At 46.3% G+C, this 25,829-nt stretch overlaps 1 protein-coding gene across 2 annotated transcripts in view; it reads left to right on the top strand.

The window, feature by feature from the left end:
- The window catches only part of ALKBH4 (alkB homolog 4, lysine demethylase), a 111,794-nt gene that overhangs the window by 46,552 nt on the left and 39,413 nt on the right, over positions 1 to 25,829 (top strand). For both annotated transcript variants that reach the window (XM_069614970.1, XM_069614969.1), the window contains exon 2: positions 20,898 to 21,095. In XM_069614970.1, coding sequence (XP_069471071.1) covers positions 21,048 to 21,095 — 48 coding nt within the window. In that variant the 5' untranslated portion in view covers positions 20,898 to 21,047. The remainder of the gene's footprint in view (positions 1 to 20,897; positions 21,096 to 25,829) is intronic.

Genomic DNA, 25,829 nt, shown 5'->3' with positions numbered 1-25,829 from the left:
GGTTATTCAGGCATGGCAGTGAGGCGCGGCACCCAGTGGTATGGTACTCACGGTCAGCTGGTCTGGGTGCCGCAGCCTCCCTCCTACTTGGTTGCGCCTTCTCCGGTTTCTTCTTCCGTTGCCTAGTCCGCAGCAGTGCCGGTGGGAGGGGCTGCGTTCTTTCACTGTCTTTTCAAGCCGTTCGACCTCGACCGCTAGGCTCGTCCGTAGATCTGCATCCAGGCCTTCTTCCAGTGGGCGGCGCTTTGCGACTTCTGCGCCCGCCCCCTTCGGGGATCTGGGGCTGCCTCTGGTCCCGGTGTCCCTCTCTCGACACATGGAGCCAGCCACTTTGAACTCAGAAGGGAGCCGTCTCTGGCTGCGGCGGTGTCAGGTGAGGACCACTGCAGTGGCTGTATTAGGTGTTTCGTGGCTGGCACTGCCGATTCCTTGTTCCGGCGCACCTCCTTTCAGTAGCGTTCTATCTCGTGACGAGCGCCGCCATCTTAGATGCCAGAGGGGCTCGCCTTTAACTGCTCTGTTTTCTAGGTTGTGGCTTCCGAATTTTCTTGGCAATAAAGTCGTGTGTAGAAAAAGGGTTCTTCTGTTCCTGGAACCGATTCTTATAACTGTGCTCGTTGTTTTAACGCTGCTATGCTTTCCGTTGCAGGATCATGGGCAGGAGCTCCTCAGGGTTCCGTCCTTACGCCATGCGCGCTGGCCACGCCCCGTGAAGCAGTGTATTAGGTGTCAGTGTCGGCAGGAGTCTTTTGGAGCTGTGCAGTGGCATTGTATTGCTGCAGTCTTTCTACAAGCCCCATTACCAAGCTGTTGTAATTCTATTTTTTTTTTTTTAAATTTTATTTTGAAAATAAACAATACAAACCAAACTTGCAGCATTAATTACAATAGACTCATAAACATCAATTAACACTCGTTACTGCACCCCAATTCCCCCCCCCCGCTCAAGCTTATCAACATTTCCGGTTCTGTATCCACCGCGTGCGGCTGGGTATCGCTTCCTTCCGAAGCTGCAGGGTCCTGTAATTAACATCCTCCAAGGCGTCGGGTTACCTACATCTTCCTCCCCGCAATTGCTACATGCCTCCTGCCATACCACCGTTTCAGCCTCTGCCCATTTTTGCAAGTCCCGCCACCATACCTCAATCCGTGGCTTGTGGCATTGCTTCCAGCTCATGGCAATCCTTCTTTTAGCAAGCACATATGCCAGGTCCCTCAGTTTCCCAAGGTGTTTAGTGTTCCGTGGTCTGGGAAACCCTCCCAGCAGGCAGGCCCAGGCCGTATCTATGTGTAGCGGGACCCCTTTGTCTGCTAGTTTCCGTGCCACTTCCCCCCAAAAAGCTTCGATCACTGGGCAAGAGCAGAACATGTGCGCCATATCTGCGTCTTCCTCATCGCATTTCGGGCATGCTTGTCTTCCTGCGTTCGCAAACTTAGATATTCTTTTCGGCGTCATATAAGCTCTATGCGTTATGTATAGCTGTATCTGCTGCAATCTAGCATTCCTGGACACTTTCTTATGGTATACTATGGCCCGTTCCCACATCCCATAGGTCAACTGCGCCCCCACCTCCGCTTCCCAGTCCAGCCTCAATTCCATCAAGTCCTTCCCCACCCGGGTCATCACCATCTCGTATAATCTAGAGATCTCGTGCCCTCCCTCAGATGTCATATATCGTTCCAATTAGAGCGTCTGGTTCTTCAGCCAGCACAGTCTCCGGCCAGGTTTTACGGATAGTCTGCACTAGCCTAAGATACGTAACATATTGGCCCCTATGCAACCCTGTCTCTTCTCCCAGGTCTTCGAATTCTTTAATAGCCCCTTCTTGCCATATGTCTCCCAATGTGGCCAGCCCAACCGATTCCCAATAGGTCCTGATTATCATCCTAAGCTGGCTGTCTCCCTTAGTTAAGTCAACTAGCGGCACCTGTGGGGAACACGGGCACGGGCTCTCCATCAATTGGCATGCTCTGCGCCACATCTTCCACCCAAGCAACAGCATACTCGGGCGTTCATTCATTTCAAGTCTAGGAACCCAGATGATCCCTTTTAGGTAAAACGGGGCGCAGTCCTGCCCGAACAGCCTAGGTTCAGGAGTTTCTTCATCAGAAAGCCATTTGGTTACATATTGCAATTGGCTGGCTACATAATAGGCCTCAAAGTTCGGCAGCTTGATGCCCCCTCTATCATGGAAGTTCTGTAGCTTCCATAGCGCCACTCAAGTGCGGGTGCCGTGCCACAGGAAGTCCCTACACATGCTGTTTAGTTTGGCAAAAAACTTCTTGGGTATCAGGTGTGGTATATTACTGAAGAAATGCAACAGCCTAGGCAGGACCACCATCTTGAGCATCGCCCCCCGCCCCATCAACGCCAGCGGCAGCTTCTCCCAAAACTTCATATTCGTGCGGATTTTTTTTTTTTCACAGCCACCTCGGTATTGTGCGAGTGTTCCCCCTCCACAGTATGATATACATCTATTTGAGGTAGCGGAAAGAATCAGCTGCCCAAGGCACGGACAACACTGGCAATCGTTCCAGAGGGACTCCTGTGTAGCTCCCCAATGGAAACATGCTCGATTTTTGGGGGTTTACCGCTATGCCGGACAGTTCCGCATACTTTCCCATGACCTCTAAAATATACTGAAGATTTTCCTCCGGATATTTCAAATACAGTAACAAATCGTCAGCATATAGGGATATTAGGTGTTTCTCTCCCCCTACTTCAATGCCAACCAAATCATATTGTTGTCTGAGGTACACTGCTATGGGCTCCAGGGCTAGAATATATAACATCGGGGACCAGGGGCACCCTTGTCTAGTGCCTCTACTGAGTTGCCACCTCTTGGATATCACTGATCCCGTGCGTACTCTGGCCAGTGGTTCGCTGTACAACAATTTCGCCCACCTAACATAACCCGGCCCCATCCCGTATTCTTCCAGGGCCTCCAGCAACCATGGCCACCTCACCGAATCAAAAGTCTTGACTGCATCTAGGGACACCACCACCATTTCCTCATTGCTTCTGTTCCCCCTCTTCAATCACCCGGTGGAGTCGCCTGTGGTTGTGTGTTACATTTCTATTGGGGACATAGCTTGTCTGATCCGGGTGTATCAGTTTACTGATGACCCTTCGTAGCCTATTAGCCAGGACCGCCGTCAGGATCTTGCTGTCCTGGTTCAACATTGACAGCGGCCTATACGAGCCGCAGCAATGCCCTGGCTTGTTGGGCTTGGGGAGCGGTACGATTAGTGCTTCTCTAAGCGTATCCGGTAGCCGACCCTTCTCAAAAGACTCATTAAACATCTCTAGCATAGGGGGGAGTACCTCTGCCCTATATACTTTATAAAACTCGCCCGGGAATCCGTCCGTGCCCGGGGTCTTGCAGGTGGGCAGCTGTTTCACCACCTCCTCTAATTCATCCAGGGTAATAGGAGCGTCTAGTTCCTCCCTTTCTTCATCACTAATCTTAGGTAGTTCCATGTCTTTCAATGTTTCTCTAATCTCCTCTTGATTTTCCCCTCCTCTGTCCTCATATAGTATTCTATAATAGTCAAAAAATGCCCCATTGACTCCTTCCTGGGTGTCAGCCACCTCCCCGTCCTCTCTAGTAATTATCCTAATCGGGGGCCTGGGGATTTCGCTCTTATATAACCACGCCAACAGGCGGCCAGTTTTGTCCCCACCTGCATGTTGCCTCTCTACATACTTTTTGTAGTTAAGGTTGCAGAGCCTTTCCCAAAGCTCTGCGCACCTCTGCTGCAACTAGAGTACAAGTTCCGCGTCCCCTCCTGCCCTGTCGCTTTCGCGCTCCAGTTGCTTCTCCGCCTTCTCTAGTTCCATTAGGACCCCACCCTGCAGGCCTTTTGACTTAGAAATGGCAGTACCCCGCAACACAACCTTAAAAGCCTCCCAGAGTGTACTCGCTGAATCCACACTGCCCGTGTTCACCTCAAAGTACTGCAAGATCGCATCCCTGATGTCTTCCCTGAAGACTGAGTCTCTAAGCGCCTCTGCACGGAGGCGCCACGTCAGTATCCGCGCCCTAGGGCGACAGTACTGCCAGGTCAGCACCAGGGGCGAGTGGTCCGACAGGACCCTTGCTCTATATTCTATTTGGGTGGTCTCTATCACCACATCTGGCGTGGCAAAAAAATAATCCAACCTCGTATGTAAGTGCTGCGGAGCAGAGTAGTGAGAGTACTGCGTGTCATTAGGGTGTTTCAGTCTCTTCTCATCAGATCTGTCCGCCTTTGGGTCGAGCACGCAGTTAAAGTCCCCTCCCCAAATAACCGCTCCCCCCACACACGCGCCCAGGTGAGTACATAGGGTTCTGAAATACGTGGCAGTGTTTTGGTTGGGGGCATATGTATTTATAATGCACACCTCTCTATTCTCTACCAAGGCCCTCAGCATGACCAGCCTGCCCTCCGTGTCCACCACCTCCTGTATGAGTCGGAGCGGAACATGCGGTGCCACCGAGATCAGCACTCCTCTAGCATAGGCAGAGTACGGAGAGCCCACTACTGTGCCTCTCCATTTTTTCCCCACCAGTTCCAATTTTTGTTGGGTCAGGTGTGTTTCCTGCAACAGCGCAATCTCAATCCTCTGTCTTTTGAGGTACATCATGACCTTGTTCCTTTTTAAATAGCTGTTAAGTCCCCTGACATTCCATGTTACGATCTTAAGGTCTCCCATGGCTCATGAGTATCTTCTTGCTTCCCATGTAGCGACGCCCTTTTGCCCACGTGATACAGATAGCAGCTCGTTCTAGAAGCTTCTCGTACCAGCTCAAACCCCCTTTAACTATGTACACAGCAAAACCCCAACTTCCCTTCCCTCCCCTACCCCCCCATCCCTTCCCCAACATCACACACCCCAACTGCTGCCCAGCTCCAGCCTCGGAGCTCAGGCACCCCCACATCTAGCCCTGCAAGCACCGATCGATGCAGAGCTCAGTAGGGTGAGGTCGCCCTAATGGCCACCCAACTTAAACTGTCGTGGGGTAAAGAGAATCGTTCCGTAAGGCTCCCGTTAAGTCAACATTAACCACAGTGCTCATGACAAATAGTGCAATCATCTGACCTTCTCTACCGAAGGCTGCGCAAACAACTATATTCGAGTCCCACGTGCCACGCCATCTTGCGGCACCATCTTCATGCCTCATGTGTCTCTTCAGAGCTCTTTCTCGTCCGAACTTCTCACTCCTGGGGGCATCCTTGTGCATCGAGCCATCCCATGGCATCCTCCGGGGTCTCAAAAAACAGAGTTTTATGATTATGAATGACTTTCAATTTTGCGGGATAAAGTAACATATATTTGTGGCCCGCCTCCCTCAATCTCCGCTTTACTGACCCAAAATTCATGCGGCTACGCTGCACAGTCAGGGTATAGTCCGGGTAAGCCGTGATGTTTGCCGCTCCTCGTGTGATCGTTCCTCCCTTACGAAAGTGTTCCAATATCCTCTCCCGGTCGCGGTAATTGAGAATTTTGGCGATCACAGGCCTAGGCGGGTTCCCTGGCGGCGGCCTCCTCGTTAGGGCTATGTGTGCCCTTTCTACTGCAAATCCCTGGGATAGGGCTCCTCCGGGTATCTCTTGTAATAACATGGATTCAATGAATTCCGTAGGATCGCGGCCCTCCATCCCCTCCGGCAGGCCCACGATGCGGATGTTATTGCGGCGGGCTCGTCCTTCCGCCTCCTCCGCTTTGCTCTCCAGGTTGCCCACTCTTTGTATCAGGGCGTGCAATTCAGCTTTATGGGAGGCGCAATCCGCAGTATTCGGGCCGACTTCCTTCTCAAGGGACTCCGTGCGCTCCGCCAAGGCCCTGACATCCTGTCGGAGTAGGTTAACGTCCTCTTGAACCTCTCCGACCTTGAGGTCCAGCGCCGCTTTTAGTTCGGTGACGGCTAGTTCGAGCTTAGATTCCCAGGCCGCCCTTAGGTCCGCAATCGCCGCCAGGATTTCTTGGTTGGCGCCCGAAGTCATCATGCCGCTCGCAGCCAGCTTGTCCCTGCTCTTGGTGATGTCCTGACCCGGGGACGTCTTAGTGAAGTCGTCCAGGGTGGGCTGTTTCGCCTTCGGCCTCACCGTCCTATTCGACATGACCCAGGGAACCTGTAGTTTGCTCAGGTGACAAATGTGCACACAGTGCGCCGCCTTCGCTGGGTCACCGTGCGGCTCACTTCTTCCTTTGTTCCGGACCCTGGTCGGCCATTTTCTGTCGTCCTTCGTCTCCGGTGTTCCTTATCTCATCCGCACCGATCTCCGCCGCCGTCACTCCTGCACTATCCAGAAGTTCGCCATGCGTAGCCCAATCATTCACACACCGGCATGTGTTTTGTCAGTGGTCGGCGGTCCGTCTTAACGCACTTATTTGCCCGGATCGTTGCAGGATCTCGGGAGCTCCTCCAGAACGCGTCCCCTTACATGGCTCTCGTAGCCACGCGTGTTGTAATTCTATTTAATCACTGTGCGCAGCGCGGTGTGTTAGGTGCTTGGTGGCTGGGGTGAGGGGCCTTGACTCAACGTGCTGCAGTTTCATCTTTGTTTGGCGGTGAGCTTCTATTACACAAAATATACATGTGAAATTTGTACTAAATTGCATGCTGACAGAAGGACTTGTGCTCGACTTTGTACTGACGGTATTTGGGAATGTGGGTCTAGGAAAGTAACTCATTGCCCGAATCTGTTTATTTTTTTAGTACACCAACTACTGTCTTGGTTTGACGACCAAGCTAATTAATAGGAAGTTTGGAATTTTGGGTCTTATTTTTTGACTCATACCCTTCTCCCCTGCGTTGCTTCTTATATAATGCTGCTAAAGGTACTGTTTATCTGCTAATTCTTGGATCTAACTACCGGGAAAAGTACTTTGTATTTTGGGACTGCAGGAGTGAGGGCCAAATTTGTGGATTGGTGTGAGCGGTTTATTATGGACTTTTGAGGCCCTGCTAGTAAGTGAGTGGAGACAATTGATTTTGGCAAGTTACCGGGGGGCTGACTTTTCCTCACTCCCTACCCCTTCCCCTAGGGACGCTACAGCAGTGAATCCGATATCTGAAGGTCCATTGACTATGCATAAACAACATGTTCTGGATACCTTGGAACAGAATGCTACTTTGGTGATATCGCCAGTGGTAACTTTGGACAAGAGATTGTCTATGTCCCCTATAGTGGCATTGGACCCTATCCAAGGAGGGCTTACCGGTATGCAGTCTTTCCATCGAGGGATAGTCCATCACATTTTTTCCATCGACACAATAGCCATTGAATGCATATTTATGGGGGGGGGGGCAAAGGGTTAATTTTGTTTCGGGTGGGTAGTTAAGGGCTCAAAACAGGGGGTTGGAGGTCCATAATAAATAAATAAATACATTTGATGGACATTTTTTCAATGGAAATGATTCGATGAAACTATCCTTCGATGGAAAAAGTTTGATGGAAAGACCTATAACCGGCTTACCTATGCCCAGGTATTGTCTTCAGAGGATTTGAGCATGTCTGCAATGCCAGTGATATTGTTACAGCAGGTGCTCTCCCCGATGGGTATAGGTGATATTGCAATGAATTAAAGGGTTTCTACAGCGCGTCCCCAGCAACCTCTTCTACATTTCTACATCTTTGGAGAACTCAGTGATCCGGGACAAATTCTTTCTAAGTCTATGTAGAGCTATGGACGTTTTGCAATTCAATAATGTTTATCATACATCTCCAAAGGATTGGGGGGCGCATTAACTGTGACTTTTGAGGGTGATCACGGGAGGGCTTTTGAATCTAAAAAATTACATAATCACCATAACTTGGATTTCTTTACTCCCAAGAACATTCATCTAAGAAGACCGAGGTGTTACCAAAGGTGGATTCCTTGGCTCCTGCGTCTATTTTACTCCCAATGCGGATACACTTTCCCAGATGGAGAGAAATATACAAAGGCTTATTGACCTTGGCATGATGGGAAGGGGGCACAGTTGGCTTTTGATAGGAAAGAGGCAAATGTATTATCGGAATAGGACGAAATTACTGAGGTGGAAAAGTCTGACCACCAAAAGTCTGACCACCCCCATTTATTCGCATATGTATGTGTGTGTGGGGGCTAAAGTTAATAAATATGTATAGGTGTAAGGTGGGAGGGATGTGGGGGGCATCCCCCCACATAAATATATGTGTAAAAATGGAGGGAAAAAAAAAGTAAACAGACTTTTGGTGGCCAGACCTTTCCACTCAGTAATTTCACGCAGATCCGTACTAATAATACAACACCTGACAAAAGGGATAGTATAATGCATGACCAGTTAATTGTCAGTCGACCCCCCCCCCTCCCCCAATAGCCCTACTCCGCTGGTCTAATGTGTTTCAAAAGTGAGTGTTTCACCTGTCCTTTTGACTCATTTGATTCTGTTAATAATGGAAATGCTATGAATGAGAATGTGGAGACCCTTACTGTTTCTACCATTATTAATCAACCTCGTAAGAAGAAGAATTCTAGGGAAAACAAATAAGAAAATGTGAGACTATATGGAAACATTTACCTACCAAAGAGAATAAAAACATAGTCATTGAAGTCACTGCACGCGATAAAGCAGAGATCATTAAAACTAAACAGGAAACCTACTACAACAGAATCCAAAATGCCAGCTCCAATATCAAGGAACTATTTGGTATCCTAAGGGAATTAGAATCATCCATAGCCCCAGATGACTCGCACCCGAAAGACAAAACGTGGTGCACTGGCATTCAAAACGCCCTGGTCAATACAATTACCACCCTCCAAAAGAAAATTGTTTCTAAGAGACTTAATATCAATAGCATTGACACAAATCAGAATGTAGACACCACCATCTTCTCTAAGACCTTACCAGCATTTAAATTTGCCCAAGTTACCACAACAGAGGTCCCTAAAATCATCAACTCCCTGAAACCTTCACGTTGCCAAGGCGACATTTGTCCTGCTCAAATTATAAAAGATGCAGGGAGGGACCTCTCTCCCTTTATCACAAGGCTAATAAACGCCTCTTTTAAATCATGTCGGGTACCTACTAACAAGGACACATGGGTGTCAATAACGACAGTCCCTTTCCCCACTCAAAATCATCGTTAAAGCAGCCCACCTCCAAATTCAGTGCTACCTACAGTCCAAAAACCACCTAGGGCTTAGACAATCTGGATTTAGACCTCTTCTTGGGACCGAAACAACCCTCGTAGACCTGAAAACACAAATGGACTTAACTAAAGACAACAGACAATGCGCATTACTTCTGCTACTAGACCTCTCCGCTGCCTTTTGATCTGGTTGACCATAACAGCAAACTTCTCTCCGGAGGCCTCAACCTGGATTAAATCTTTCTTAAATAACAGAATGATGAGTTTTCTCTCCTTCAGGCGCAGCTGACCCTATCCCGATCACTTGGGGCATGCCACAAGACTCCTGCATCTCCCCCACTTTATATAATGTGTTTACCAAACCTTTATTCAACATCATGGACCATCTGGGTGTCCTCTACACCAACTATGCCGATGACACCCAGATACTGATCCTACTTGCTGGCAACTACGACTCAGTCAATGACCGACTAAACAAAATGTATCTCGTCATTCAGGCATGGATGGCCACCCACAGCCTCTGCCTGAACGACGAAAAGACTGAAATTCTCATTCTAGGTGCCCCTACTTAACTAAAAAAAAAAACTTAACCCTAAATACATTTTGTTCAATATAGACGCCAATCTGATTACCACGACCAAGGAAACCAAAACCTTAGGCTTCCATCTTGATTCATCCCTGAACCTCAAACAAGCTAACGCCACAGCCACGGCCTATACATGCGAACTTACATGCATGCAAAAACTATCTTTCCACTAACAGTTGCATGATCTTGGCACGAGCATTGATCTTGTCCAAACTTGACTACTGCAATGCTTTCTATGCAGGAGCCAACAAAGAAGTATTAAACAAACTCCAAATCCTGCAAAACAATGCACTAAGAACCACCCTGAGTATCTCAAGAAAGGACCACATATCTGAAACAAGAAGAAGCCACAATTTGCTCTCTATCCAGGATAGAATCTTCTTTAAACTTGTCTCCATCTCCCATAAATGTCTTCAGAAGACTGCCCCCAAATATTTGATCGACACAATTATTCCCAAAACTTGATCCAGACCATTGAGATCAGCCAACTCACACTGCATTATCTCCCGTCGCTACAACCTAAAAAGAGCTGGAGGTACCAGCTTTCCGGTTCAAGCAGCCCTTGCCCAGAATGCCCTACCGCTAAACCTACGCATGGACCATAGCATCCATAGCTTCAGAACCAATACTAAAAAATGGCTTTTCTCCAAGGACACTACACTCAATGCTTGATATGCTTGATCCTTTTTTGAGATTCCACTGGCCATGCACCGCTAACAATTGTTGCTTTTGACTGTATTACTGATTCTATGCGCTTAACACATCTTACTCTGTTACCTGTATTAATGCCCGTCACATGTATGTATGCATGAATGCTAATCTGACTTGTAACTTGCATGTACTTATGTATACCAAGCTGTCTTGTAAAGCGCCCAGATACCCTAGGGCTATGGTCTTCAAACTTTTTTGGCCAGGGCCCCCCTGAGCAAAATGTGGGCAGGTCGGGACCCCCCAGAAATGCCAAATGGACAGTATATATTGCGCGCCGTCACCTGCTCCCATCAAAGTCGCTGGGCTCCCTCATCCCACTCCTACCCAGTCGCTGGTCTCTCCCCACCCCATCACACACCCAGGGCTCTCCCCACTCTGCTCCCATCACTATCCCATGGTTCCCGCCCATTGTGCTCCCACCATAGTCCCTCGGTTCCCCCATCCCGTTCCCAACACAGTCTGAGGGCCAGTGGCGGCTGGTGAATCTTTTTTAAGCGGAGGGGCATTAAGGGGAGGTTCGGGGGGGTTTCCCCCTGTGAATATTTTTTTAAACAATAGGTTAAAAGGTTGCATTGTAGAGCATACTTTTAACAAAAAATGGGTAAATAGCCAAACAGTTTGCAATTGTTGCTGGGATTCCAGGGGGCAGGCATTGATATTTTATTTCTATCGCGCTCGTACACAAGTGTTTCAGAGCGTGACAAGGCAAGGGAGGGGAACAGAGGAGAATAAAACAGCGATCTTACTAGGCCCAGTGAAATTGAGAACGCGCAAGTGTGAGGGGAAAAGTGCATGGAAGGGGGGAGAAGTGGAAAGTGCGAAGCAGAGGAGAAACAGATAAATAACAATAAATAAATAATAAAGGCAGCAGACAGGGTAGGTCTGATAAGTGCAGGAAGAAAGATGGTTCTCCTCAAGTTTTAGAGTGGCAGGGCGCTGTTCCAGAGGGAGGCCCCAGCCGAAGACGGAGATCTACCACCAGCTCGTTTCTTTGATAAACGACTGACCCTGAGGGAGTTGGAGGTAGAGGAGTGAAGAGCTCGAGAGGGGAGGTATTTGCGGAGGAATAGCTGAAGGTATTTTGGACCGAGGCCCCAGAAAGCCTTGTGGACAAGGCAGAGGGTTTTGAATGATAGATGTCCGGTAAAAAGATACCATCCCTGTCCCCTGGGCCCCACTGGTCCTAACACAATGAACATGATTATGTGTATATGCAAGGCGCTGCACATTCATACAGCAATCACTCTATCATTCACATGAGCATCCATCACCATACACTCACTCATAACGCATCCATACACATGTTTAAATAAAAACAATGAACATAAACGTACCTTCTGCATTGGCCTGTGTGTGGGTGCTGCTCCAGCTGCTCTGTCCGTATGTGCGAGGAGGCGCAGGAGCTCCCCCTCGGACATACAGACATGCAGTACCCCAGCCAGCATTTCCAATGAGCTATGCAATGCTGGCGAAGCAAAACGCCCCAGCACTTGCATGGCTCAGTGAGCATGTGCGGCTGGGGAACTAAACTGAACTGTCAAAGGGAAACAGTGTTTCCCTTTGACAGTTCAGCCAGCCCAGGAGCTCTCCATTAGCTGGATAAAGCAGCTGAGGGAGTGCTCACTGTTTCACTGGGCTGGCTCCTTAGCTCCTCCATAATGGGTGAGGGGCCACTATGCAGTTAGTAATGTTGACCATTGTTGCTGAATATATCACAATTTACTTACATTTTAACACAAAGCACCCCTTTGGGTACTATTGAAACAGTGGGCTTCATAACTACTCTGGCGGTAGCTGTGCCGGTAAAACCGGCACGGCTGCCACTGGAGTTGCATCCGGGTCTGGCACCCGCGAATGGGCAATTACTAGGTCATGCCGAGTTAGGCGGACATGATAATTGCCCTTTCGAAGGTGCCGGTAGATCCCCATTCGAGCCCCATATGGCTCAAATGGGAAGGGGGAGCTCGGATGCACCGGCACCGTTAAAAACGGTGCCGGTGCATCCGACGAGCTGAGGTCAGACCTGGCGGGGGCTGTCAAGCACCCACGAGCACAACTCTTACTATGGCGGAACGGTAGCAACGGTGCCGGTAGCTTACCAGCACCGTTGTTACTGGTCCGCCATAGTAGTAATGAGGCCCAGTCTGTGACTAAAGGAATGAATATCCATTTACAACTGTGGGCCACTTTTTCATTGTTGCCTGAGACAGTTTCATGCTTCAGCCCGCCCATGTGGGCCACCCCTGCCCATTTCTTCCAATCTAAAAAATAAAAAATCTTTTTTCATGCTGAGCTCTCAGGGCCCCCCTGGGATGCACCCGCGGACCCCTAGGGGGTCGCGACCCACAGTTTGAATACCACTGCCCTAGGGTGTGGCGCGCTGTATAAATAATAAACAAACAAATAAAAAAACCTGACGGCACTCAAATTAAACCTCTGCAATTCTTCGCTAACATTTCCATGTCCACTTCCATGAATAATATTATTCCTCTCCATACACAGGTTACTGTAGATAAGGGTCAAAATCCTGTGAATTTATCATCAAGTGCTGGACAGGAGGGGTCCAGGGGTGCACCAATACTGGTTTCAAGAATAGTGACCCTTTCTGTGAATCCCTCAGTACTAATGCTGACCAAATCACTATTCCTAGTCCCGTAACTATAGATGTTGTGACTGACCCATGTACTGGTGGCCTTACTCTCTTTCGGTTTTTCGGTTCCTTGCCCTCTAGTTCAAGGTCTGCACTGAGACATATCAAGGGTCAACAGACTAAAATGACCTCTTTTTTGTGATCTACTAAATATCTGACATCATCCAAAACAGAAAATAATCAATAACGTCAATCAGGAGGGGAATTTAGGAGCAAGTGTAGATAATTTTGGTACCATCTGTGGATGCTCGATCCATAGGGACTGATGCACAAAGCATTCCCCCTGAGGTAGCTACTAACCCTAATACGGATCAATAGTGCATGGGCCAGATACAGAAAAATAAGGAACAATACTCCTTGAAGAAAGTGGGATGGGAATGTAATAGTCAGAATAATGGATTGAGATTTTTTAACAGAACTAACTTCTGGATATTTTTAAAAGGATTCCTCTATTGAGGTCTTTGCAGTCAGGACATCGACTTTTTATCCCTTCCATTAATACCAAATAAATGTATGAACTCCCATTTCCACTCAAATATGGTATGGGATCAATGCCCTAATTTACATACTTTGGGCTTTGAGCTACATGAGGTATAAACTTTAGAGGAAGCTAAGTCTTCTCTATCGACTCCTTTGTAAGGGGTGACTGTGGTACTTGAATCTACACAATCTAATAGCTCGTGAGGATAGCTTGGGGGCAACACGCTCCTCTTGGAAGCAAGACGATGCAGAGCAACACAGGTTCGATCCCCGGGTCTGTGTTTAGAAACCTCTGGGTATTAAGCATGGTATAAATAACCATTTAAAATAGTACCAATGTTAATTCCTCATTTACCGCAGTAGCTCAGATCTCTAATATGTTTAAAGATGGATATAATTGGACTTGGATTGAGTCAGCACTAGAAGCTTTTGCCGTTTTGAGACAGGGACTGACTCAACCCTAACCTTACCTCTATTATGGTGCTTTCATGGAACATGTGTGAGTGTGTTAATTTGAATAAAATGTTTAACAATTCAGACTTTAAGAGAACGGATAATATACTCCTGTTTCAGGAAACAATGGCAATGTCTCATTTTGACCTGAAGGGATATTTGACTTATGCCTACCCAGCCGCTCTAGCCGACATGGGTCGGCCGAGTGGAGGATTGGCAATAGCTATAGATGGAGCCTTGAATCTTGAATCTGAGCTGTGAGGGCATTTTGGCCGTATCTCCGACTGCAAATTTAACAAATTCCAAGCTATGGCTGGTAAATATATACTGGAATCCAGCTAGATAAACCAGGCTATCTTTACATTTGGTTTCGTCCGAGTTGTTTGAGGTTTGGTTACTGTAGGGAAATGAACATGCCATAATTATAGTAGGTGATTCGTGTGCAGAGGGGCTGAGGGTGAATTCTTCTTCTGTTATTCCATATGTTACTTAGACTAGTATTTGTATTTGTATTTATTTATTTGTATTGCGCACCTTGCCCGGAGGCTTGCGGGCGCATGTTTAGTAGGCAGTTACAAGTTGCAGAGGAGAAGTTACAGGTTCCAGGAGAAGAGGTTAACAGTTACATAGGTAGTGATACAGTATAACATGAACATAGGTAGTGATACAGTATAACATGAACGGTGAAAATGACAATGATACAGTATAACATAACGGGTGAAAATGACATAGATAATAACAAAGTAGCAGTACCCAAGGTTACAGTAGAAGGGTACGCGCTGTGAGCAGTTACAAATTTACAGGATGTCTTGTTCCCGTAACCAAAGTTTAGCTTTGGTTTTGAATACGTGGCAAAGCGGAATGTTCCTTAGTGCATTGGGGAGTGAGTTCCAGAGCTTGGCAGCAAGGACCGGAAAACTTGACCCTCCTGCCGAGCGTAATTTGAAGCTGGGGATGTCCAAAGTGTGCGCCTGGGCAGCTCTCAAGGGTCTGGTGGCTGTGTGATGCGAGAAACGTGATATTAAGTAGGCTGGAGCTGCATTGTTCTGTGCCTTGTGTGTGAGCACAAGTGATTTGAGTGATATACGGTGCGAGATAGGTGACCACTGGATGTTGCGTCTGATAGTGGCTATATGATTCGGTCTAGGTATGTTGAATGCTGCCCTAATGGCGTTGTTTTGTGTGACCTGTAGTTTGTCCAGATTTCTTTGGCTCGTCCCAAGGTATAGGGCATTGCAATAGTCTATTTTGGATAAGATGAGGGTTCTCGCGAGGGTCAGACAATTGTCTGGAGTCAGGAATGGCCTGCAGGCTGTAATCAATTTGCAGGTGTAGGACGATGCAGAGACAACTGCATTGGTTTGTCGTGTGAGGGACAGGGTAGAATCAAGGTAGATTCCTAGAGTTTTGGTGACATTGGCCACTTTGATGTCAATCCCGTCAATAGTGAAGGAATTGTAGTTGGCGTCAAGTTTCGCGAGTTTAGTTTGGGAGCCCAGGATGATTAACTCTGTTTTTTCGTCGTTAAGGCAGAGCCCATGATTGGCCATTCAGGCCTGGATGACGGAGTAGACCGTATTAAGAGATTTTGAATCGGTTACAAAATCACCAGTGATAGGGATGAGTATCTGGGTGTCATCCGCATAATTAGTGTAGGAGACACCCAGATAATCAAGGATATCAAAGAGTGGTTTAGTAAACACATTGTAAAGGGTGGGAGATACACAGGATCCTTGTGGGACTCCACAGGGGACGTGGGAGGGGTCAGCCGCTGCTAGCGGAGAGAAGACCCTCATGTGTTCCTAAGGGGGCCGAGTGGGATGCTTTTCTGGCTGATTGGGAACTGGCACAAATGGAGCTGTCGTCCCACATGGCCTCCCCCATATTACATGGCACAGGGGTTTGGCATTCTCGTGGATTGATTATCTCTATGTATCCTCTCAAATAATATCTAAACGTGGGCCTTTGAGAATTTCCGATCCTCATGTGGAAGATCATTTTGTCATACACTTTACAATTCAATTTGGTCATTTTGCACATGAGTTGAATGAATCCTGCTTCGGCTTGTGTCTCTATTGATAGAGGTGGTCTCATTCTGAGATGGAATGACCGAATGGGTCAAAGGTTTACTGGTCTTCTGTTGGACGCAGTGGAGTAACTTGTTTGGATTAGAGCAACGCACGGGACATCATAGGGGAGTGTCGAAGAGCTGAACGTGGCCATTATGGATTGTCTGAAAATGTATTTGTTTGAACTATGATGGGTCTAAAAAAAAAGATACTTTCCCTTCAGCTTGATGCAAGAATTGTAACATCTAAGAGGGGAAAGAAAAATATCATAAGACATATTAAACAAAGTGGGTTATGTCTTAATGAGTATCTGATTATTTAAAAAAGTCATTTGCCAATGTCATAAGAAGTTCTTGATATCAGTTAAATTCTATTTGTGTAGGAAGGACCGTCAAATTATATTGAAGCATCTTTTGTCGAATAATGGATGCCAATTCTGGTCATGCATAAACAACGTTCTAGGGTCTACACATCTAAGTTTGAATTGGCCAATCTGAGAATCTAACTGGACCGAGTTTCTTAAGAATAAGTATAATCTACCTGATGTGTTTAGAGGTTTTCAGGTCCGTACTCTGGGCCTGATAGTGTTTGGTAAATGTCCATGGACAGAGGAAGATCTTATTTGGGCCATTACCAAACTGAAACCTTCTAGGGCCCCAGGCCGGATGGTTTTGCACCTTTTGCTCTAAAGAATACTCTAATTTTGCTTTGATGATATCTTTGAGACACATAGTATCCCTCCATCTTGGTCCCAATCGATTCATTCCGATTTACAAAAAGGGCAACTTCGCTAATCCAAACAATTCTAGACCTATCGCCCTAACTGATGCCATAAGTAGGGTGTTTGCCCTACTCCTATTAAAAGATCTTAATGTAGTCCTGCAACAATCTGCTTTCTTTCTCGTTTTCAAGTGGGATTCAGACAAAACCTGGGCATGCCCCTCACCGCCATTATCTTGACCCATTTCTTATATGGTGCCAAGAATAAGGGTGCTGGACCAATCTATATGGCTTCATTGGACATGTCCTGTGCATTTGACTGTGTTGTGCGCTCTGTTCTGTAGTCAAAACTCTTGAAGTGTCCCCCTGAAGTTGATTCAACTTATTGCACTTTTTGCATAAAAAGTCCGCCATGAAGATTTGTTTAACTCTGGTGGTTGCCATGTTCAAAGCTTTCTTTCGGAACTTAAGGCAGGGATGTATATTGGCACCCACCTTCTTTAATGCTTATGTGAGCGATATAGATCATCTGGGGGAGGCTATTGACTGCTTTGCTGTGAGGTTGGGTCATTTAAGGTTGCATTCCCAGATAACCTGATATTCTTTGACAGTACCCCTTTGGGATTACTGCATAAATTGAATTTGTTTCACCAATATGCAGTAAGAAATAATCTGCAGGCAAATGGGTCCAACTCTAAATTGGTGATATTCTCGAGTAATAAGAATCCAAAAACTCTATGTCTTGGTCTTTGGACAGTGAGAGAGTGGATCGGGTACCCTCTGTAAGATTCTTGGGTTACAATCGTGTGAACACTTCCTCAATTCTAATGTCGAAGGCCTCCTTTTACCTGCTTTGCGCTATTATCACTCAAAGATAGAGCCAGTTCTATTGTATGGGATGGACATGTCTAACATTGGTTTGGGTGATTATTTGAATGCTTTAAAGTTCACTTGAGGAACAAGGGTATTGAGATTGGCTCTCAGTACCCAACCCTATCATCCGGCATGAAGTGGCCTTAGTTTCTCTACAGGCTTGCTATCTGTGGAGGCAGCTGATGAACTATACTAACATGTGCCAACCACCAGAGAATTTGCATTACAGTGACTTAAATAAAATGGTGAAGGGTTGCTCTGTGCACTCATTACATCTTTTTAATTTGAAGATGCCGGAGCTACCGATGGGCATAGGTTCATCAAAAGAAGAATTGATTAAGCACCAAGGAAAATTAAATTGTAAACTCTTCAGTAAAGCTTGGATTCGGACACTTGACTCGCTGAATACATACTGTTTGTACTCTGAGTATGCAAAAATCCCCTCATAAAAGAGATCAACTTCCGACATATCCAATTTGTTTTCCCTGCAAAAAACTGCATACGGTTAATATGCATTTAGAGTAAACCAACACTACACGAGAGAACAAATCAAAAACTTGTTAATGAAATGGACACCATGATGACCTGCCGTATTTGTAAATGTTCTGATAGGGTGGAAACCTTATGGCATTGGGTCACTGATTGTTCGAACCTTGTGGTGGATAGGAATAAGATGTTTCATAAAGATTGGGATTGCTTTGGTACAGACTTTTCCAGGAATCTTTTTTGGTATAGACTGATGTGGGGGAAAAACGTCTCTTTAATTATTGCTCTGTTGTTTTTTAATTGATATTGAAACTGTACTTCAGTGATTTTCTTACTGTTCTTCCTTTTAGGTATTTGGACTTTTTTTATGTCTGTAATAGATGTGTTTTATTTTTTAATGCTTTGTGTAAGATTTATTTTAAACTATATGACAACAAAAAAAGTAGAAATCAAAGTCGAGGGATTGGTTGCATGACCTGTAATGGGTGGACTGTGTGGTCCGACAACTGCGCGTAGACAGTGTGCTCTGTGTAGAGAAGTCAATGAAGGAATCCATAAAGAAGCCTAGGTTTGGCAACAACCTGTTACGTGATTTTGAAGTAAAGAAAAAGAACTGCCTATGCGAATTGGTGATATCCAAGGAGCTGGTAAGTGTCCCAAGGAACTATGTTATGCTTGTTGAAAAGCTGGAACAATCGAACTCTTGGGAAAGGAAACCCTGATACCTTGAATACTGATTTGAACTTGGGGAAGGGAAAGCGGATTACAAGCCAAGAGCTGGAGGAAGCTCTGAACTTTATTTCGAACACTATTCATTTTGACGCCGACATCCCTACACATTGTATACAGTTAGTTGTGAGGGCAAGTATAGATTTTGGACACAGACTGACTTTTAATTTGGAATTCCTGACATAGACTATCCTTGGTTTTCTTTAGGTAGGGAAATCCAACCTTAACATAGGGCAAGTTAGGCCTTACTCCATCTTGCATTTTACTTTAATAAAACATTTGAGAACAAAACGTGAGCCGGTTGTCTGTCTACTTCATGATGCCTGCACAGTGCACATAATCTGCATTTCGCATGACACGGTTAGGAGACGCTTTAATGGAGTCGGACAATATACTCTGCGCTTCACTAGTGAGCTGTGTCACGTAGATATGCCTAGAACTAACCAAGTAAGCGGTATTGCAAGGGGCTACTTAACATCACTACTGCAGCAGTTAAATGCCTTCTAACATTAGAATGGGGTCGAGCAATATGGTAGATGCGTGTGTTGTCCATCTATAGGTACCATGACCACCTGTACAGCATCACAGAATGCTAGACGCTGATTTAACAAGATACAATGCTAATTAAATAACTAAGTGGCAGAATGTAAGATTGACATGTTACACCGCGGAAATATAAACACCTCCTACAACAATAGAAGTGGGCCATGCATGATGGCAAACGCATGTTTCGTTTACATGCAGATCACACGGGCATGATGTTGGTATGCCTGAAGGATTAAACATTTATATTAATAGTGAATGACCCATGTATCCTGAAAGGAAGTGGAATGAATTGCTGAGCAATAGTAAGTAATGGTTTACTTGATTCAGAGTAATTTTAAACATTTTTCACCGAATTCTTATGAGTTCGTTATAATTTGTAACAAATAGCTGTATTGTTTTTAGGAGGGAACACATGAGGTAAACTTTTCTTCAGGGATGCTGCTACACAACCTTAACAGCAGGTGGCAAGCAGAAATAATACTCTTCCTATGAAACAGGGAAGTGCTAATATAAAACGGATGGACAGCTTATAATTATGTGTTGTTTATTTCACTTCTCCACTCTTTTTGTATTTATTTTTATTTATATAGCGCTTTAATACAAAGCGCTTAACAAGAGGAACAAGCATAATACAATAAGCAATACATGACAATTGAATCAGAACCAGAGAACAGTACAAGGAACAATTTACAATATTGATAGAAGGTGCTAAAGGAGAGGGGCTAAGCGAGGGAGGGGGCGGGAGGAGTAGGAAGAGGTAGAGTCAGTAGTGAGAGAGGAAAAAAGGAAGCTAGGGGGGTCAGTGGAAGAGATAAGATTTTAGATGCCATCCAATAGAGAAACTAATTCATGGTGGGAGAATGACACATTTGTGTGCGTTGCTAAGTTTACCTATACTGTAAAAATGTGCGCTCATTTAGGATCTGTGGTCTCCTAGTAAAGTAAGGAAGCATTACACAGCTATGTATAAAATAACAATGCCATATAAGACCATTTTCTGGAGCAAAAATCATGCTTTTTGCTAATTTGCATACCCACAATGCATTGCTCAGTGACTCTGAATTGGAGGTAAAGTTCCAGGAAAGGCTAGTGGGTGGCACTGTGGCGTGTGTAGCTTAGTTGAAATTTCCATCCCTCTGTTTTAAGGGAATTGTGAAGCACAGAGCAAATTGTATTTGAATGTGGTATCAAACGTATTGGAAGTAGAATTCTTAGTCATGTTAAGAAGCAGATGGAATGCTGGTCAGTTGCAAATACGTTTTTGGAGCCTCTTTGGCGAAAGTGCACTCTTTCTTGTTATGCAGCAAACATAGCATACTTTTTGTTCTGTTTAATTCAATAATGCTTTAGTGGCATATACACGTTAACACATATTGCCAAAGTGATGCCTATCTGTGGCTATTGCATCCGTTTACATATTTGCGAGAGTTTCTGATCGTTTTGCATGCAAACAATAATGTTGCCCCACTTAAGTATTCTCTTTTTCTTTTAGAAGAACACCCCTTTCATTTACTGCCCAACAACTGGTTTAGCCGTAGGAGAGGAAACGTCTGATTTTTCTGGCTGGGCCTTTCCTTTTCCTGGGGTGCTTTTGATCAATGATTTTGTAAGTGAAGAAGAGGAGTACACGGTGACATCTCACATGGACCAGGATGCTTGGAAAATATCACAGTCTGGCCGGAGGAAACAGGTGAGAGTCATAACTTCTTGCACTGGACATGCTAACAAACAGAGGGCCCTCAACACCATGTGATAAAGGTGTTCTTTTAATGATAATATTAGTACTATCACAAGAGACAAGGAAGGCATCGAAATAGAAACCAGTTGTGCAGACAAGGTAGCATGCATGGCAGATACCGTTTTGGTAGTGAGTGAAGAATGCTGTTAAAATGCCAGACGTTTCAGTGGTTATAATTTAGTTGTTTGTTGCCAGTAGGTAGACATGTACTGTACCTCACACCTTGAGCAACTCCAAAATCCTTCTAATACTCCATATATCGCCTTCTGACTCCTTCCAAACACCTGCCACATCCTCTTCCGACGAACCACAACCCCTTAATGAGCAGCTTTGGTTTACTACTGTGTTGGGCCCTCCTGCTGGGTTGGGACCTAAAGATGTGGGGACCTGTGATAGGTTGTGCCTAATTTCATCAGGTGTTTTCTTTTGGCCTTCTGAAGGCAGGCCTGTCCACCATTTTGAAATTGCTCTTTGAGATGTTTGTGTGGTGTGAATGCTTTCCGTCTCCTTTCTATTTCTATTACATTGGTGGCTTTTGGACTGCAAGGTTTTCAGTCTCCTAGAGACTCTCCAAAAACTGTAGCTGTATCCAGGGCTCACTGATTGGGTGTAGACAAGTCATGCAAGTTTGTTTAAGCTTTTGCAGTCTGTTCAAGTTCTTGATTTCTGTATCTTCTATTTCAAAGCGTAGTGTAGCGACGTGGTGTTTAGCAGAGAACATCCATCGTCATGTCACAAGGAGGTTTTTTCAATTGCTTTCTGTATCTTCTATTCCAAAGCATATAGAAGATACAGAAAGCAATTGATAAAACCTCCTCATGACATGACGATGGATGTTCTCTGCTAAACGCCACGTCGACCGAATGTGCCCTGCCCCTTTTAAGGTGTGAAAAGAGAGAAATTACGGGACTGAATTCGGTGGTCCTCTCACAGAATACAAATAGAGATTCAGCTAACCGACACATGACAACGCCCATCTAATTTCGAGGGCTTGAAATAAATCAAGATTATCTTTTCATCTTCTTGTCAACTATTCTAAACATAAAAAGAGGATAAGAAATCCCTGAATTGAATACCTAACAATCTGAAATTTGAATGAGATCAACTTAGTTTCAAAGGCGTGGAAGTTTATACTCCAGGCTTTAGTCTCTAATTTGTCTCTGTTTAAGTATGAAGTGGGTTGAAAACCGAAATGAGTACGAATAACTTACAAGTATTCAACACGAATCCGTGTGATATTATAACCTGGCTCCCTGTCCTGAGGACGGCTACACACGCAAAGACAGACGTGCTGTCAGAGCGTCTGATTTTGTCTAGCTATTAGCCGAAACATATGTCGACCACCACAAGAGCTTAAGATCTCCAAAAAGCTTATTTATGACGGAGTATTGTCTTTTGAACACTAGTGCTCTGCTCCTTTTTGAAAAAGAATGTTGTCATGCAAACACATGTACTAACCCCACTATACATTTTGATGTTTTGTATCAGACTCGGGTCGCTTTATTTATGTGATTTCTGGAAAAGTGTTTTTAGTCTGTAATGTTTAGTTGGTTTGTTGAAAATTGATTAAATTAATAATTTTTTACTTAATTGTGGTTCAGTATTTTGGTTGTATATTTGCCATTTGGGCTGTACATCTGCTATTCTTGGGCATTAGGAATATATTCCTATAACATGGGCGATTTGGTGAACCTATGTTAATATTATGACATTGGGCCTCATTACGAGGTGGTCGGTAAGGGATTACCGGCACCGGTAAGGGCACCGGTGCCGGTAATCCCTTACCGACCTACTACAAGTTCCCTTTGCGGGTCGTTCCTTAACGCCTGGTTTTTTCAGGCATTAAGGACGGGACCCGCAAAGGGACTTTAGAGTTAATAACGGTACCGCAATTTGCGGTACCGTTATTGGCGCCTTCCCCATTCCCATTGAGCCCTATATGGGCTCGATGGGGAATGGCCCTGGTGAATGGGGAATTACCAGTCCCGCCAACCTTGGAATGGACCGGTAATTTCTCCAGAACGAGTTTGGAGGCAGCCATGGCGCTAATAGCACCATGGCTACCTCCAACCTCGTAATGAGGCCCATTGACTCTCATAGGAGCACCTACCCGTAGATTCTAAAATCAAGAGACAGGGTAATTGCCTTCCTTGTGCTTTCTTTTTTCATATATTCGACCCCTGAAGGCTTTTTCTCCCTTAATAAAACTGGGTCTACCCAATTTCTTTATACTTGAGTCTCTGTATCCACCAAATCTGCTTCAGGCCATCAGCTGCGTTCCAGCCTTTTCTTCTTCTGGGCAGTTTCCAGGTTCTCTTAAAATCCTAGGCTGTTATAAAAGCTATCCCGGGATTGGATTTCTCCCTGAACCAGCAATGTTGGAATCTTGTAATTGGATGGGTTTCTTTTGAAGTTTGAATTGCCGCTTTAGATTATTATTAGGCTTTTTGCATAGCATAAATTAAGTGGTATCACAGCGCAATTTGCCATATAATACTGCTGATTTCCAGCTTCCGTCTGTACTTATTGATCAGGATTTGTGCACAACGTGCAGGTGAGTCGGAGGCTCCCGGCTGGGTTAAAATCGTTCCCAGCCCGGTCGCAGCATCACCCGAGCGCACATGCAGAGGCAAGGCACGCCATGGATTGAGAAGCTCCAGTCGCTCGCAAACTCGGCTGCACAGTCATCAAGGACACTAAGTAACGGAGCAGATTTAAATGGCAGGCAGATTGGCAGCCTGTTTATTGAAACGGCTGCAGTGGCATAGCGTGATGTTAAGGGATGTATCCTATGCTGGGTGCGAAGTGGGGAGGGGTTGAAAACACTCCAATGGACTTTGCTGCAGGGAAAATCACAGCTACCCTGGGATTCGAAGGACATTTAGAAGGGCGCCTGCAAAATGGCTGCATCTTCTCAAGCTTTGCAACACCCTTCCCCATCTACACACCCGCCCGACCCTGCAATGGTGAGGAGACAAGCTCGGCTTCTGGAGGAGAGTGCCAGGGCAGGGTGCAACACACCTGAAGGTCCTTGAGGCCGAGGGGGGCGCCTGGCCTGGAGGCTGTGGTCCCCTGCATCCCCTTGTGGCCAAGCCAGTCCGTGTTGGGCATATAAGGCAGCAGAGATCTGCTGGATGATGGAGCGTTGAAGAAACTGTGCCTATCCTTCGCTGCAGCCTGCACATTAACGGAGGGCAGATTGGGAAGAACATGAATGTCACCAGCCAGCTAAACACTTGCCACCCAGAGGGCGACTGTAGACTAGCTGCCACCAGGAGATATTCCTAGAAATCGAGTGATTGCCTTGAGGCTGCTGCCAGAAGGTCTCATCCTGACCAAGAAGTGACCCAAAGCACAACTGTGGGAACGGGCGCGATGCTGGTGGCAGACTCGAGCATTGGAGGTGATGGCACGCCCCCCTCTGACCTAATTAATGTCCTCTCGCTGCAATGGGCTGGGGGGGTTGCTCCTGAGGTATGTTGAACTGCAACAGACACCCGGATACTTTTGCGCAACCACACAAACTGTGAGGTGAGGAGGCGGGTGTGAGTATGGCCTGAAGGTGGCTGTTGTGGATACCAGAGGACTGGCTAAGCACACCGCTGCGTGATACAACTGCACCCACATTGGGCCGATCCTAACGTACGCCTGGGGCACCAGACCCGGGGGTGCTCCACTGGGGCAGGGGGCACCAGTGCACATTTCGGGGGGGCAGGTGCTGAGGCAGTTCCTGAAGCGTCTCTCCCCCACGATCAGGGGACCCCGGGAGATGCAGGGTCGTCCCTCCTGGCGTGAGCGCTTGGACTGCCGCTGTCTTCTCAAAGAGCTCTGACCCACACCTATGGCAACCATGACAAAAGGCAGTGGGGCACATAAAAAACAGTGATATTGACTCCTTTGCCAGACAAGCCAGCAAGCCCTGCCCGGATACTGTGAGAGCTGTGGGAATCATCGGGGGCAGCGGCCCCTGCCATGCCAGACTTGCGGCAGATTATGGACAGCATGCAGTCCGGGTTTGCAGCAGTCGGTGGTAAACTGGACGACATCACCACCACCACCACCATCACCACGTTAAATGTCAAGATGGAGCAGGAGAGTGCCAGAGTGACCGAGACGGAAACTCTTAATCGGGACGGCGGAGGATGACTTAGCAGGGCTTAAAACTCCAGTATCCTCAATATCCAGGGACCTCAAACAGGCCCTGCAACGCTGTAATGATCTAGAGTCACGCTCCAGGCGCAACAACATCTGTATGGTAGTCCTGCTGGAGGAATTTGGCAGGGGCCCTATAGAACCTTCAGTGGAGGCCCTCCTTAAGGAGCTGCTGGATGATCTGCCATTTTCGTCATCTTTTGTGGTGGAACAGGCCCCCTGATAGCCTGTAGTGAAGCCTAAGCCCGGTGCCCTGCCCCGGCCGGCGATAGTACGCTTGCTAAACTACTGTGACCGAGATCTCCTACTGTGCTTGGCCAGAGAGAAAGGCCCCCTCAGCTGTGAATCGGCCACTGTACACATATATCCCGACTTTTCCACTGCAGTCCAGATGGAGCATAGGTCATTTACGAGAGTAAAAAAGCTGCTATGAGGTTGGTGCAGTATGCGATGCTCTTCCGGGCACGATAGTGATTCTAATATGATGGGAAAACCTTTTATTTGGTATGCAAGAGAGGACCGGGGTTCACACCA

Source organism: Ambystoma mexicanum, chromosome 9 (genome assembly GCF_040938575.1).
Source record: "Ambystoma mexicanum isolate Mex_15411 chromosome 9, UKY_AmexF1_1, whole genome shotgun sequence".
Taxonomy (NCBI): domain Eukaryota; kingdom Metazoa; phylum Chordata; class Amphibia; order Caudata; family Ambystomatidae; genus Ambystoma; species Ambystoma mexicanum.
Note: the sequence above shows the minus strand (reverse complement) of the source record. Positions and strands in the feature narration are given on the sequence as shown.